This window comes from Rhipicephalus microplus, chromosome X, assembly GCF_043290135.1.
Source record: "Rhipicephalus microplus isolate Deutch F79 chromosome X, USDA_Rmic, whole genome shotgun sequence".
NCBI lineage: Eukaryota > Metazoa > Arthropoda > Arachnida > Ixodida > Ixodidae > Rhipicephalus > Rhipicephalus microplus.
In genome coordinates, this window is record NC_134710.1 from 35171156 (window position 1) to 35186754 (window position 15599).

General features: G+C 41.1%; 1 protein-coding gene across 3 annotated transcripts in view; it reads right to left on the minus strand.

The window, feature by feature from the left end:
* The window catches only part of PAPLA1 (Phosphatidic Acid Phospholipase A1), a 58132-nt gene that overhangs the window by 10469 nt on the left and 32064 nt on the right, over positions 1–15599 (minus strand). For all 3 annotated transcript variants that reach the window (XM_037426757.2, XM_037426756.2, XM_075876197.1), the window contains 4 exons: positions 14688–14823; positions 8994–9005; positions 8794–8884; positions 4929–5126 (listed from right to left, as the gene is read on the minus strand). In XM_037426757.2, coding sequence (XP_037282654.2) covers positions 4929–5126; positions 8794–8884; positions 8994–9005; positions 14688–14823 — 437 coding nt within the window. The remainder of the gene's footprint in view (positions 1–4928; positions 5127–8793; positions 8885–8993; positions 9006–14687; positions 14824–15599) is intronic.

Here is a 15599-nt window from a genome sequence, read left to right on the forward strand (position 1 = left end):
AGAGCACATTTTGTTTTGAGTTCGGACAGCTTCATTTCATACTCAACTACGATTTGTGTGTGGCATATCTCTTCCTAATGAAGTGGAAATGGTGATGTATCTCTTTCATTATGAAAGCTTACGTCAAAGGAAATTTATTTTACACACAGAAAATGGCTGCAAGATAGCTGCATCGTGACTTTTTTTTTTGCGTTCCTGAAGCCTGTACCCGAAAAGGGGGGGGGGGGGGGGGAGAGGGGACGACCTTCAGTTGCTAGTAAACTAGTAAAAGTTTCTACGAGTTGAAAACTCGAAGATATCTGGAGCTTGAAGACAAGGTTGCACACTTGCAGGAAACAGCAACAGGGCAAGTGGGTTTTTAAAAGCCAAGATTTCCTTTACAAAATTTAATAAAACTACACAGACTTCTCTAGTTTGCTTCACAGATTCCAAATATGCACTTATTTTAAGACAAGTCAATTAGTTCTGAAGTTAATCTAAATTAATTAGACAAGTCAATTAGTTCTGAAGTTAATCTAAATTAATTAGCATTGTTTCCATGAACAATAGAGCTAAAACTACTCATTGAAGCCTTGCTTTGAGCTCATGTGGAACACAATCTTCACAAGGGTAGGATTATTTTTTATTCCGACAGCAATTATATGGACACTCTCAGCTGGACTTTGCCGCCCTCGTCAGTGTCAACATAGCTGTCGACATTGTTGTTTACATCACTCACCGTGTGTGTGTGTGTGTATATATATATATATATATATATGTAAATGCAAGAAAGAAAAATAATCCAGAAAAAGATTCCGACGCACGAAATCGAACTTGGGATCTCTGAATCGTGAGTGCAAGGCGTTAACCACTGAGCCACAAAGAAGCACCTCCTTTAACGTTCAAACGGCAAGCTTTTTATATCTACCATTTACCACTGCTGACGGGCATCTCGGGGGGAACTATCATGTTTTCAGCATTACTAGCAAGATGGCACAATGAGCGCACGTTACCAGATTGTCACGACGTGGCGGCGCACGCTCTCGTAACTCTCGCGTACTGTGCGCTGCAAAGAGGGTGGATGTTCACTCGCGCACCCTTATCTCGCGGTGGGGAGGATTGTACATCTTGGCTGGCCTTGGGCTTTTATTGGAACGATTCTGTTGTAGTTACCGGGTGCACGAAGGTCACTGCTGTCGTTGCAAAGTCTCTGTTGCAAAGTCTACAGCGAAGTAACAACTGAGATGCTTATTCGTGTTCATCTGTACTTGTGAGTACGTTTCGTCATTTGTGCATGAGAAATGCAGGGCACGTTTCGCTCTGCTTGCCATTCTGCGTGTGGCCTTCCAATCTGTTCCTATCACGTTCATTGCTGTGCCTTTGCGACAAAGCTGTGACTTTTTTTGATATGACAACTATTACCAATAGTACAGCATATCAAACATTTCTGTCAAAAATGTGGCTAATTAGTTGTTTCATAAATTTAATGAGGGACATGGCAAATAAAACTACTCTTGCTATTTATTGAAACAAATTGAAATTTGGCACACTGATGTTATTTATTATGCTGATATCATTAATAAAATCAAATTAAATATAGGTTTCATAGTTTTTGAGTTATGACATTTAATAAATCTTTACATTCGTCCCCAAATTAATTGGTTAATTAGATATAATTTGGGTAGCATATTTGCTTAAGCATATTCAGCAAGGCTTACTATGCGCTTTAATGCTATTCATTTGTCTTCTAAGGTCTAAACCAGCACCAAAAAATTTCTAAACTCTCCTAATGATATTTTCTTTTCAACATCTCTTGTGAAAATACAATTATAACATTTTTTATAATGTGCAGAAAACATTAAATAGTGTTGCAGTGCTCACCAATGTTTCAGGATCTTAGTGCAAAAAACAGGATAATTCTAGATTCATCAGTTATAAAGTAACACTAGGATGACTGACAGCAACTACACAAAAAATGAAAGCTGAAAAAAAAAAAAATGACGCTCCAAGTGTTATTTCATGAAAGTGGCCAATTTTTAACTTTTGAGCACCTAAAACTTGCCTAAGATGTAGCCCTTTCTCTGTTGATGCATTTTCTTATTTCAATTCAGTTTTTCACTTGTTTGGAGCAGTTTTGTTTGCTTTGGTTGACTTTTTAATGCGCATTCTTTTTAGCAGCCCGCCGCAAGGTGCACAATTCTGGACAGTACCCAAGTTGCGGTGTAATTTTTTGTAGTGCTTTGCGACAGCCAGCATTAAAACGGCAAACTGCAGCATTCTCAATGCTTAGAAGAGAGGCAAACTGCGTTTTTGACTGGAGTGACCAAATCACATTGTTGAGAGACTCAATGGCATCCTAAATTCTGCCTTGCTGGCATCTTTCCAGAAGTTCCCTTGCAGAAAGGCGCAAGTATATAGGCAAGAAGCTGCAGCTTGTGCAGGCGCTGATTCCCCCAAGGCTGCCGAAGCATTAAGCTTGCACCATGAGTTCACACCAGTAGGGCACTGCTCATGGTGTGGCTCGTTATCAGTTGATGTGACGTGATGAAAAGTAGCCATGATGGCCTTTTCCATGGCAGGCACATCATTGGGATTACTTTTTATGGCCCATTCATAATAGTTAGTCAGCTTTTTAATTTAGCCATGTGTGAGACAGCCTCTTCCACTCATGCTGAACTCTTGGTCCTTGCTTCTTTTTTTTTTTTTTCAACTCGGTTTCATAAAGCTGTACCCATTATTTTTTTACATGGATCACTCATTCCTGCTTGTGTATGGGTATGAAGCCATACACCTTATCCTCGCTGAGGACAGTATAAGTGCGGCTATCACAGTCCCAAAATATATTTATGTTGCAAACCAAAGAGAAAGTCCAGTTTTAAAACGAATTGGTGCCCTTCCACAGTGGTGTCCGGAAAGCAGCTTATTCATCATCACTCTGTGTGCTACAAAAAATGATGCCTCAGGAACAATACCTTCATCACTTTCGCAATCTTTCAGAAATTCGAATTTTCTTTTTGTGGACAGGGTTGCAGACAATGCATTCAAAGCGTCCGCTTTGAATGCATTGAATCACACAATCTCTTCATTAGTGAGAGCTAGAGCCCAAATTTACTGCTAAATACTCGACGCACGAACATCTACAGTTGCCGATGCCACATTGCTGTTGCGCTCGCAGAAGCGCGGTCACCACTGCTCATAGATGCGTCAACATCACACACAGACCCGTAAACTCGGCATCCGGACTCATCAACACAGCACGTGGACTCAACACCGCACGTGGAGGCGTCGACACTACATGTGAACACGTCGCAAGCGCTGGTCGCATCATCGATGCAGCACGCACTGTCAACACTGCTCGCGGTCAGGTCATCGGCACATATGGACGCACTGTCACTGGGGAGCTGTCCCTATCTCTCACGTGCATCGGCAGTTTCTGGTCGGCGAGGTAAGCAGCGTTTATTTCTGTGTCCAGTTTTCCCCCTTTACTCCATGGCGTTTGCCATTCCCTGTACACATGGACCATTCAGTACCTCGCTCCTTTGGGGCTTATCGCAGAACATGCATGTCGTTGTGGCGATCAACACAGGAATGAACAAAATGTGCAGCAGCCAGGAGCGGCTCCCTCCTGCGCGAATGCCTGCGAAAGCCATTCAAATCTTAGACACCCAATAGGGGCGTGCAAATTGTGATGCCACTTTTGCTCTTTTTCGCTAGCTTATTCTGTTTTTATTCTTTGTTGGAGAAATACAGCACTGTGGCTATCCTCAGCTCCGATCTCTCCTCTTCACAATGGTACAAAGATGGCGGCGCTCCGTCGAGTGAGAGCCGCGAAACTCACGGCGCGGTGGCACCTACTGAAAAGCAACTTTTTCACGGTTTTCGATGACAACACACTAATAAAGTGCTGTTGTGTAGTTCGTTATATTTCACCACAACGTAAAAGAAGGTCCAAGGATCGTGAAAAAAAAAAACAACAACCCAAAATCGATAATTTTGACCAAATTTACCATTCAAATTCTCGCGTCCCCCAATAAGAATAAAAAACATTCCAACTGAAATACAAAAATCTCCTCCTACCCCTGTAGACAGGATTCATGTAACTCAGTACTGCAACAAGATTTACAAGTCTAGGTGCGCCAATTACTCTTAAATTGCTTTCAAAAGGTCGCAGAAAGTAACTGTTATAGGTTTCGAGAAAATCTAGAAAAGAAATAAAGCCAATTTTAAATCTTATGAAACACGAGATGTTTAAAATTTTTTGGAGGATGTTTAAAGGCTATCAGGGATACTATATAACCTGCATGCCTTCTGCTGTAGCACACATCATTCTGCAGCAGCACGGCATGAATAAGCCCAGTTTTGGGGCTTTCTTTCTTTTTTTAAGTTGGAATGTAGGTTATCTTAGTGTTATAATTGCTGTTATGGCCAAAATATCAATCCAAGCTGTGAGAAACTTGGTCACTATTTGCAGCTATGCCTGCGTGTTAAAAAAAATGCTGTTTAAAAAAAAAAAGATGGATTTTTTTATGATAGCACTTGGAAGACAGTGTTCCCCCTTAAATTACCACTTTTTTGTATAGCAATTGCTATTTCGGAAGGCAAAGAGCTAAGAAAACAGACATTGCACCATTTCCCCCCGAACGCTGTATATCCCATACGCCCTAAAAACAAAGACCTTCCAGAAGTTATTTTTCCTTCAGGCAGTGCAAGACTGGAACGACCTTCCCGCCCACATCCCCATGTCATCTCAGTTTTCCCAATTTAAAACCTCCGTAAAAAGCAATATTTTATCTTTGTAATTATGATTCTACTACTGCTTTTCTATTTTGTTATTGTTAATGCTGCTTTGCTTTCTTTTTGTTTCACCTATCATGCTTTTTTTGCCCAACCCTCATGAATGTCCCTAGGGACCCTTGAGGTACTAATAAACGAATAAACAAAAAGCTTGCCTGTGCTCTCAACCTCTGCTGAATCAGTCTGACGGCTTATTTCCTCTTGTAGCACACGATTCACCTCTTCCTCCATTTGTGCCGGAGAGGAGCGATGAGCACGCGCAAATTCATTGAGCGAGTTCCATGTATACCGTATTGAATCCATGAAACGTTGCTTCAAGTCAGAACCCATTCGACTAAGGCTCTCTTTAAGCTCTGAAAGAGAATGTTCGAGCAATGCACCAGATACAGTACAACACAGATAAATAAAATAATGCTTAATACCAAAAAAAAAGAGGGAGGTAAAAAATATGTCCTACAATAAGACACCAGTACTGAACTGAGCTGGGCATTTCACAGCTAATGCAAATTTGACTAATTGATTGAAATAACTTTATTCATGACTGATTGAAATACCTTTATTAAAAACTTGACCAATGGAACAAAAAACACAGCACAAAAGAGATACCAGCATCTTTGTTTGTCACCCCTTTGTCTTGTGTCTTCCAGTTCCACTCATTCAGTTCACATCACAGCTCAGAACCGTATTTCCGCAAAAATGATGTGAAATGCTTCAAACCAGCGGTGAATACTTAGACAAATATGTTTATTCTACACAATGCATGTTGGGAAAGCACAAAGTGGCAATGGAGGACTGGCAAGTGCAAGTCTTGCTGCAGTTAAACACATTTCCTGCATGCACATATAGCCATGGCAACAAATGGCAAATTTGATTCACTACATGTGGTCTTGATATTTTCCTCGTTGCAGCTTTGTAATTTGCAAAGCATGCACAACTAAACTAGTGGTTCTTCATTGAAAAATTAATGTGCTTAACCCTTTACTGCCTAACGTCACGAATTCGCGACATACCGAGAAACTGCAAGCAAGCAAGTCGCGGAATGCGTGCCGCCTTTAATGCCCATTGTCAAGTAATCAGGGGAACGTAGCTTTCAGCATGAAAAATCTAGCGCTATCTCGTGTAATGTATTTTATACTAGAAGCAACTGTTTTGTCATTAATGGCAGAGAGCGCAAAGCGGGTGCAATAGCGCTCATTTTGTTTTTTTCTCGCCTGGCTGACACAAGTTCTATCTTCAATAATTTTGTTTATTTGGGTGTGTATGTGTTCAAGACGTGTGATAAGACATGTGTTCTTCTGAAGTGTGTTTTTCACTACAAGCTACTCACTTCTGTGGCACAAGGAGAATTCGCATCATTCATAAAAGTATGCATTAAAACTGTATTTTAGATCATTTAACTGCAGAATCATTTAAAGGTTGCTATATAAACCTGAAAAATGAAAACAATTTTTATTTTCTTTGGCAGTTTCATAATCCAGACATTAAAGGGTTAAATTTCTACTTTAAACTCTTTGTAAAAATGCAATGCAAAGAATCGCAGAATGTTTTTGTAACTGCATTGCAGAGGCATAAATTTAAGCAAAGTTGTGGGGACATGATTAGGAACAAGGGGCATGCAATTATACCTGATGTTCAAAATCAGAACAAAGCGCTAGTGAAATATCTGCAGTGATGTTTCCAAGCAATGCCCCAGATTTCTAAAGGGGCTCTATCACCAAATTTTGAAGCTGCCATACAGAAGTCCTGTATAAGGAGGCAGCTGTGAGCAAGTGTGTAGCACACACTTGCTCACAAAACTGAAAAAAATAAAATCAGCCAAAGAATGCAGTACCTACTAGCTTCACTTCAATGCTAACATAAGTTGTTTAACAGTACAGTACAAAGTGTGTCTGCATGACTGTGTGTGTGGCAAGACATTATTTTTAAGGAAAAAAGAAAGACATTTAGAAAATTGTAGATGCATGCTTCATAAAGGTGGATGAAGCTAGATGTATTAATAGCCACTCTTCAGCAATAAGTGGCAATTAGGTGGGTTTTCTGATAGCATACTAAGACACCAAATTTTGCTATGAGTGCTCCTTTGCGTGCTTGTCATGGCAGAATATTGACACATGTGACAACGAGGTCAGCTTTCTGAATGCATATTTTTCTAAGCATATTTTCCTAGTACTGACGGAATTGTGTGCTTGAATTGTGTGCAGGGGGACCTGAAATAAATGGAAGTTGGAAGTGAGCATTTTGTAATTCAAGATAGTTGTCGGCTGGGCTAGTTGGTGTTGTAAATGTATGAACAGATTCATGGTGGGAGAGCAGAAAGATATGACAAAATAGACACTGACTTACAATTTATGTTCTTAAAAAAGCCATCGATCATGAAAGCAATTGACTCGTGCATCGGCAGCCAAACTTCTTTCTTCTTTACTTCTGTCAAGAAACTGCCCATACGTCTACAATCTGTTGTAATTATCTGTTCTGCACCTTTGCCTTCTGCACTGTATCAGCAACTGTCCGCAAGATGAACTCACCTACATTAACATCTCATTGTCAAAGAATGATGATGATTGATTGATATGTGGGGTTTAACGTACCAAAATCATATAATTATGAGACGCCATATTGGAGGGCTCTGGAAATATTGACCACCCAAATCTGAGCACGCGAGCCTACAGCATTTTCACCTCCATTAGAAATGCAGCCGCCGCAGCCGGGATTCGATCCCGCGACCTGCGGGTCAGTAGCCAAGTACATTAGCCACTACACCACCGCGGTGGGGGCTCATTGTCAGAGAAGATAATTTAGCTCACAAATGCTAATTCGGCGGTTAGCCACTTATACTACAGTACAGAAGTACAAATATGTACAGCAAATGTGTGTCTCTACATGATTAAATTAATTTAGCTAAAGCACATCAGCTTAGAACAGAGACCTAAGCCATATCTGATCAGTGCAAAAGAGACATCGGATGAGACAAATGAAGAGTCTTCTCTTTTGCTTCGTCTCCTCCTAACATACTTTTTGTGTCTAGAGACTGTAATTCACACCAACAGTCCTAACTTTCCTTTGTATCTGTGAACATCACAGAGACCCTTCCGGGAGCTGATGCCTCTGTATGTCCACACAAATACCAACTCCGATATGATGCATAGCCACTCCAACAGGTCTCAAGAATATGCTTATACAAGTGATTATTTAGCAGGAAAATTCAATTTTTTTATAGACAATATGTGCACTTTGACAACATCACTTTTCACAAAACTAATTTGCTAACACTATACTACTGAAGTACTGTGACTTGAGCAGAACTAGTCTACGTAGGTTTGCATATTAAAAACACAAAGGAGGAATGTTTTAATTGAAAATTAGGTTTTTTTACACAGAAAGAATAGCCATTCCAATTTTAAGAAGAGTCTTGGTAAGGCAGAAAAAAAATGTGCAAAACATGTAACAGATAATGATAAGTCTTCAACATTCCAACAAATTCATCCTTCTATCAACCGTAAGTAGACCAGAAGGCTCCTATAGCCTCTCTGATTGACTAAAAAATATGCCATTATGAAATGTGACAATATGGTAGCATTTTACAGTGTTGAGAATACCACCCAGTTATCAATGACTTCAGAAAACTTTACCAACATTTGCACCGAAAATCAATAATAAAGTACTCAAGTTGATGATGTTACGTGGACATACCAGAGCTCACAAAAGTTTCACCATAAAATATGAAAAAAAAAATATATAACAGTTTTATTTTTACTTTCTCCTGAATCAAAATGAATCAAAACACACGGTCTTGAACTGACAATAATAGTATAAAGCAATAAATTATTGTTCTTTGGTATCTTTAAAAGAATTAATTGTTACCAGGAATCTAAATGACATTAATTATTGACAACAAATCTAGATCCCTAGGCAATAAGGTAAATGAACAGTAAAATGGTGGAGAACAGTCAAAGTGACAAGTTCTGCACATGTTGCCCACAAAAACAATGAAAGTGTGAAGTAGAACTATTCAGTACTCACCGAGGTGCATTCGCTTGCGACCTTTGTGGTGGGGAATCAAAACAGGACATGCAGTGAAGTTGGGGTCAATCAAGGTTTCCATGCGGTATGCCTGCCAGGAGGAGAAATGGCAAATCAGGGCTTGATGAAAGCCTGCACTCCCTCATTCATTCTTTCTCTCACTCTCTCTCCCAGAAACAAACAGGAATAAAAAAACTCACCACAGGATCAAACTGCAGGGGTCCCAGGATATGAAAAAGAAAGAGAGTAACCCTAAATATATCTTGCTGCACAGTATGATTTAAAGCTACATAAAAAGGTTAGGCTTCAAAGTTTGTATATTTTGTACATATACCACACAATCACAGCCCTTTCCTGTCCCATAATCTGTGGAAAAAGTAACACTTTTAAGGTGGTTTAATATTTTTTTTGTCATTAGCAGAACACATAGCACACAGAAATGTATAGTAGCCATTGATATAGGAAGGAACTCTCTTGTAATTAGTATTGCTCACAATATACTTATTAAATACCGTATTTACTTGCATAATGAAGGCACTTTAAAAAAAAAAAAAACAGAGCAAAGTGGGGGGTGCGTTTATTAATGCAAGGTAAATTTTCGAAACTTTTTTTTTGGATGAGCTGAAAATACGATAATGAAAAAAGAAATTGCGTGGCTTACTTTTCATAGTGAACATGCACGTACACTACTTGAAAACACACATTTTTATTGCACTTCAATTGCTTAAATTTTCGCCAGAATTGCTGATACCATCATCCCGGTCACTGGCCACTTCCACATCTTGGTCCCACAACTGGTCGTTTTTGCTCCCGTCCTGTGAATTTGCGATTCCCGTTTTTGTAAAACTCTTCGTTATCAGATCACCTGGCAGCAAGTGCCACGAGTCCAAGATCCAGGAGAACACCAGCTCAACGAATGGCCTCTTAATTTTGCCAGTTGGCGTCAGTGCGTGCCCTCTATGAGGCATCCATTCCGTGTACAAGCAGCGCACACCATCTTTGAACGGTTTTTTAATGCAAACATCAAGGGGCTGAAGCACCAAAGTAAGTCCACCCGGAATGATGGCGATCTCGGTGCGCAGCTCCTCGATTTTCTGGCGAACGTTCTCTCTTAGGTGGCTGCGAAAACTGCCGGGAACAAGGAGAGACGGGAGAAGCAGGGTGCCAGGGCGTCGTCCCCAGACAGCCTGCACCCATTCGACCATTAAATCGGCTGACATCCACACTTTCCCCCGAGACCGCATGTGTATTCCGGCTGGGAAATTGGCCTTTTGCACGGTATTTCGCTTGAAAAAAACGCACGGCGGCAATTTCCGGCTGTCTGCCGTGACAGCCAGCATGGGCGCGAGACGCTGATTCTCGGCGCCGGCCGTTTTAACGAGCACGCTATGTTCTCCCTTGTCATCGACAGTCCTACTCATCGGCATGTCGAAATCGATGGGAGTCTTGCCCGCGTTCCCGGTTTGTGACAAAACGAATTCTCGGTCCCGCCGCAGGCGTATAACAAACTTGTGAAAATGCACTACCTTATTTTTAAAGCAAGGAGGAAGTCGATGACAAAGTGATCTGCGCCTCCTCAAGCACACTACGTTGCATCACATGAAGCATGTAGTCCACCCATTGCTCGCTTTAAAGGGGCCCTGAAACACTTTTTCAAGTAACCATGAAATGAATTCACTGGAAGAGCTTATTGCCTCACGAATTCAATGCCACAAAAATTTTTAAAATCTGTCCAGTGCGAGTGTAGTTACAAAGATTTGTCACATGCTGCAATTGCATTCTCTCTTCTCTCATCCCAACGAAAGAGCGAGAAGCTAAGCAGGGAGGGATGGCAGAGGCGAAAAAAGACGCGTCACGCGTGCCTCCTGACCTTGAGAACTTTCTTTTTTTTTTTTCAAATGTATGGCTTTTCAGTGTGATTACACACGCACGCATGAAAAAGTTGCGGCCTCCCGCAGCTGTTTTTGTAACGACCGAACGTGCAATGTTCAAATTAGCCAATGGCTGATAAATGGGCTTGCTACGAGTGATTTTTGAGCGTCTTCCGTGATTTGTCGAGAGAAGAGAAAGCAATTTTTAACTGTCTTTGATTATTTATTGTGAATTCCAGGCCGCGTGCTGCGCTATATTTGGCTCAGGTGTTGTCGGGAGCCTCTACTACTGATCGGCAGCGTTTTCTCACCATGCTCAAAAGTGTTGGAGGGCACATTAAGACACCGTAGGAGCGATGCCATGCTTCCTGGCTGTGGCTCGTGCTTGCGTCTAGGTCACTTTGTGCAAAACGACACAGCCATCATTTCATAAGGTCTGGACATAACTCAAGATCTCCTGTTCCACAACAGGAAACTTCCCGGTTTTTGGTCCCCTGAAGGAACGTCACTACCTATTTGTAGCGCAGAGCTTGTCATGCTGCTTCCGCCAGTAGCGCACACGTACGTCATCAATTCCGAAATGCCTACCGGCAGCACGATTCCCATGTTAAAGTGCGTACTCCACAACCTGTAGCTTGAAACCAGCCGTATAACTCCCATTTCGGCCCATCATCCATAACAAAACGCAACGCAGGCTTAGAACGAACTCCCAATGAGGTGATAATGAGCAGGATCACTTAGTGAGGCAAAAAAAGTAGATAGAGGTATGATGACAACAATGCTAGAGCTCGAGTCACCATCTTGCATCGTTTTGATTGGATGTCCTACTGGTCCTACCTGGCCTCGGATATTCCACTGTTTCGGTGGTAGATGGCACTATCTTCTGCAAGGATTGCGACCACCCGATGCAGAGGTAAAGCCAGTTTCTTTCTCCATGCCCTGCGTGCTCTCGCATCGCTGCATTTTAGATGCCGCCGGTTCCGCAAAGCTTCGTATTTGTGAGCCGTGGGATGGCGTGGGCAGTAGAAGTAGCCTATACAACTGGTCATGTAGGCTTCTTACACTGTGTGCTTGTGAGCTGCGATGTCTCTACACTCGAATCGTTTGTGAATACTGCTGCAGCACGCAGATACTTACTTCAAAAACAATACAAAAAGAGAGGGACCCAGCCATGCACAGATAGCAAAACTAACAAAACGGTGTGCTACCGCAGGCGGAGGGGAGGGGGGAAGCAAACCGAGGGGGGTCGGTGTAATAAAGAAAAAAAATAAAGGAAGAAAGATAAAATTAACGGACGAGGAAGTGCCGCGCATTGATTCGTGGGAGTGCAACGGATGAAAGTTATGGATGCGTTTATTACGTGGTGAAAAAAACCTCAATTTTGACAATTAAAGTTGGGGTGCATTTATTATGCGAGTGTGTTCATTACGCGAGTAATACGGTATAAGCTACAAAAATTATTGGCATAAAAAATTGTAAGAAAACAGCAGGGCACATACCAAAACATCAATGTATCTTTACGAACATGCAACACAAAAAGTTTTCAGAAGATGCATTTTATAAAACACAGATTCATGCTATATATGAGCTATAACAACCTTTCGTATTCAAGAAGAAGAAAAGAATTTTACCAAACCGCGCTGTGGCACTCTGGAGAGCATCAATGATACAATGTAAAGGTCGACAACAGGCCACACACAGTGACACTTGTGAAAAATAAAGCTCTCTGTGCAGTAACCGGTAAAATATAACAGTAAACGACAAAAACTAAACATATTTTGTTGCTCGTTCAGAAGGTTGCAAAGTGCACACGGAAAGAAATACAGAGAATTTGTTGGCATGAGGTGTATTAACCTTTTCGTGTTGAATTTTTCTCAGAAAAATATTTCCCAGATACTTCATTGCAGTTTTTGAATAAATGAAATGGGTAAAGTTAAGAGTAACACCAATAAAGATGAAAATCAACTTCCACCACTCATGTAAGAAAGTTTCGATACAGATAAAAATCAAGTTTTGCGCGTCTTCATTGCAATCACGCGGCAAAACCAAAAGCATGAAAGGGCGTTGCCCATTGGCATTGCCACAAACCACGCAACACGCCGATGCTAGAAATCACTTCTGTATCACCGCAAGAAAGTAACACAATCATTTACAACACTTTTTGTAAGTCCTAGAAAGTGGTAGCACCTCCCAGTCAGCATGAATTGCCCTTATAGCGCGAAATTTCAAGCGGAGGGTCGAAACCTACCCGTACAGCAAAAAGACATAAAACTTCCATCATACATGTATGGCAGAAACACTCAAAGGGTTAATCAGAACCAAGAAAAGGTGCATTTTATACATTCTAGCTTGAAAGCCATGTTTGTGAACTTTTGTTAGTATTGTAGGCTAGTGCTAGTATTTACCTTACTTCCCTTTATAAAGTTGAGCAAGTAATGTATAGAAAGACTGAAAGGTCCAAAGCATTTCATACTTTTTTACATTTTCTCTATATCAGGAGCTTTACAGAGCTGCCCAAATCTCTAACTAGCGTGCATGAGTGGCGACTTCTCTGTGCGTCAGCGCCATATGACGAAGGTGAGTTGCAAACGGAACAAGGATAAGCGCACAACCGCAAACCTCACTCAGCTGGGCCCATCATCTGCTAGACTGTCTCCCTATCAGCACATTCCAGAAGAACCACGCTTAATGGGTGGGTGCTACGGAGTATGCTATAAAAATGTTATTTCCTCGATTGCTTGCTGCTACGTCCATCTTCAAAACATGAAATACAAGCAGAACTGTTCACATACTGATGCTGTCTGTTTGTTTGAATAGCACTAATGTGAAGTGATGTCTATAAGAAAGAAAAGTCAAGCAGACAATGGGCTCAGCTCAGTGCACTTTGTGGGCATGCTCTTACCTTTGCCTCACCCTGTTTTCAATTTAGCTCCGTCGCATGGCACCGATGCACAGAAAAGTAGCCACTCATGCATACTAGTTAAAGATTTAGCTGGCTGTACATAGGGCACATTTTTATAATTTTCACATATTGAAGTGAAACCACGTACAGAAGAAATAGGTTGATCTTTAATATATGGAGCGATTTTGCTATTTCGTATAAGGAATTCATTTTACAAAATAGTATCCACTTTCGAACATCCTTATCTGAATGCACCTACCTCACTACTAATGTTGGGAAGTTTCATACAAAAGTGAGTTGCCCCACCGCGGTGGTCTAGTGGCTAAGGTACTTGGCTGCTGACCCGCAGGTCGCGGGTTCAAATCCCGGCTGCGGCGGCTGCATTTCCGATGGAGGCGGAAATGTTGTAGGCCCGTGTGCTCAGATTTGGGTGCACGTTAATGAACCCCAGATGGTCGAAATTTCCGGAGCCCTCCACTACGGTGTCTCTCATAATCATATGGTGGTTTTGGGACGTTAAACCCCGCATATCAATTACAAAAGTGAGTTGCAAGCATTGCATTTCCAATATCTCCTACAAGCATCAATGCTGGCCTTTACAAACTTATTGTCACCAAATTTACTACCTCTTCCAAGTCACTAAAAGCAGAATTGATGAACAGTTTAAATTTTTTCAGAAATTTATGTAACTTTTACAAAATGTGGACTCTATGCTTGAATGTTTCTCGCAAAAATGTGAAATATGAAAATACAACTAGGTAGTTCAGTTCCAGAATACTTGATAAACACCTGTTGAACCTCCGGAGAAGTTGGCCTGATGCAAAAGAGTGTTGGAAACAAAGCAAGAAGTAAGCCTACTGCTTGTGGGAACTTTCTAGCAACGAGAATAGCTATCTGCATTACCATATTCCAACTCTCTTAAACACACTGCAAATAGCATCAAAGCTTTATTAGAATATTTAGCAAAATATATGTAACAAACTTCGAACATTATTTTTTTTATCCAGTACTTTTCCATTTTATGTGCTACCTCTATATGCAGTAATTACATCTACACTGCCTGAAGAGAATTTCTGCTGCATAATACTGCTAGAGTGGTCACAAAAAAGCTGGTGCATTACCGGATGAAAGATGTTGAAGAAAGCTGGACAAGTTGGCAACCTGAAGTCCTCACCCAGGGTCTCGTTGCCACGCACTACTAGAAACATCGCAATTGGAGATCCTAGTGCAAAGAAGCAGCTTGGATGGAAGTTTATCCTGAAATAAAATGTTATTGCCATTCTCAGAAAGTGATAGCCTATTCAATACTACTGGTTCTTTTTTCTGTTTCCTGGTTCAGCAATTTCCTTGTGGGATACAGCTTCAGATAGGAGGCGATGCCCCACCTAGACGACTGAAGGGCAAGCACCGATTTCTTCTGGGACTAAAGAAATAGCCCTACTCGTGACCCAGAAAACCACCAGTCGGCTCATCACATTAACCTAGCACACTCACTCGTGCAGAGTCATATTAATCCACCTTTGAAAAGAAATGGTGCTGCCTTCTAAAGATGCACAATAGCAAGATCAAAGGGTAGCCAGTCTACATGTTTAAGCGTTATGAGGATTAAAATCACGAATTTCGATAAATGTATGCATTACTGAATTTGCCATGTTCTGCATTCTTCAACCAGTAATAAAACTTCTCAACAAGTCTGGTTGCTGCCTGTGGTTTATAAACAAAGTAAACTACCTTTTTTCTAGTGACAGAGTACACTTGTTATTAAAAGGTCTGACCGCTATAATGAGTAGATGGCTGCAGAGCATGTGGAAAAAGTGAATGCAGTATTAATGCTCTTGTTCAAATGATAGTTCTTTGCACTTTTTAGCTAGAAGAGAGTTATCACAGTAATAGCATAACATGCAGAAAAAGTGCCAAAAAAAGTGACGAGTTGAGCGGCAGCTTGTAACTGTGACACAGTCTAAGGATAAAAGGGGATAATTCTCAATCATAGACAATCTAGATTTCAATCAAAATATACTTGTAATCATTAA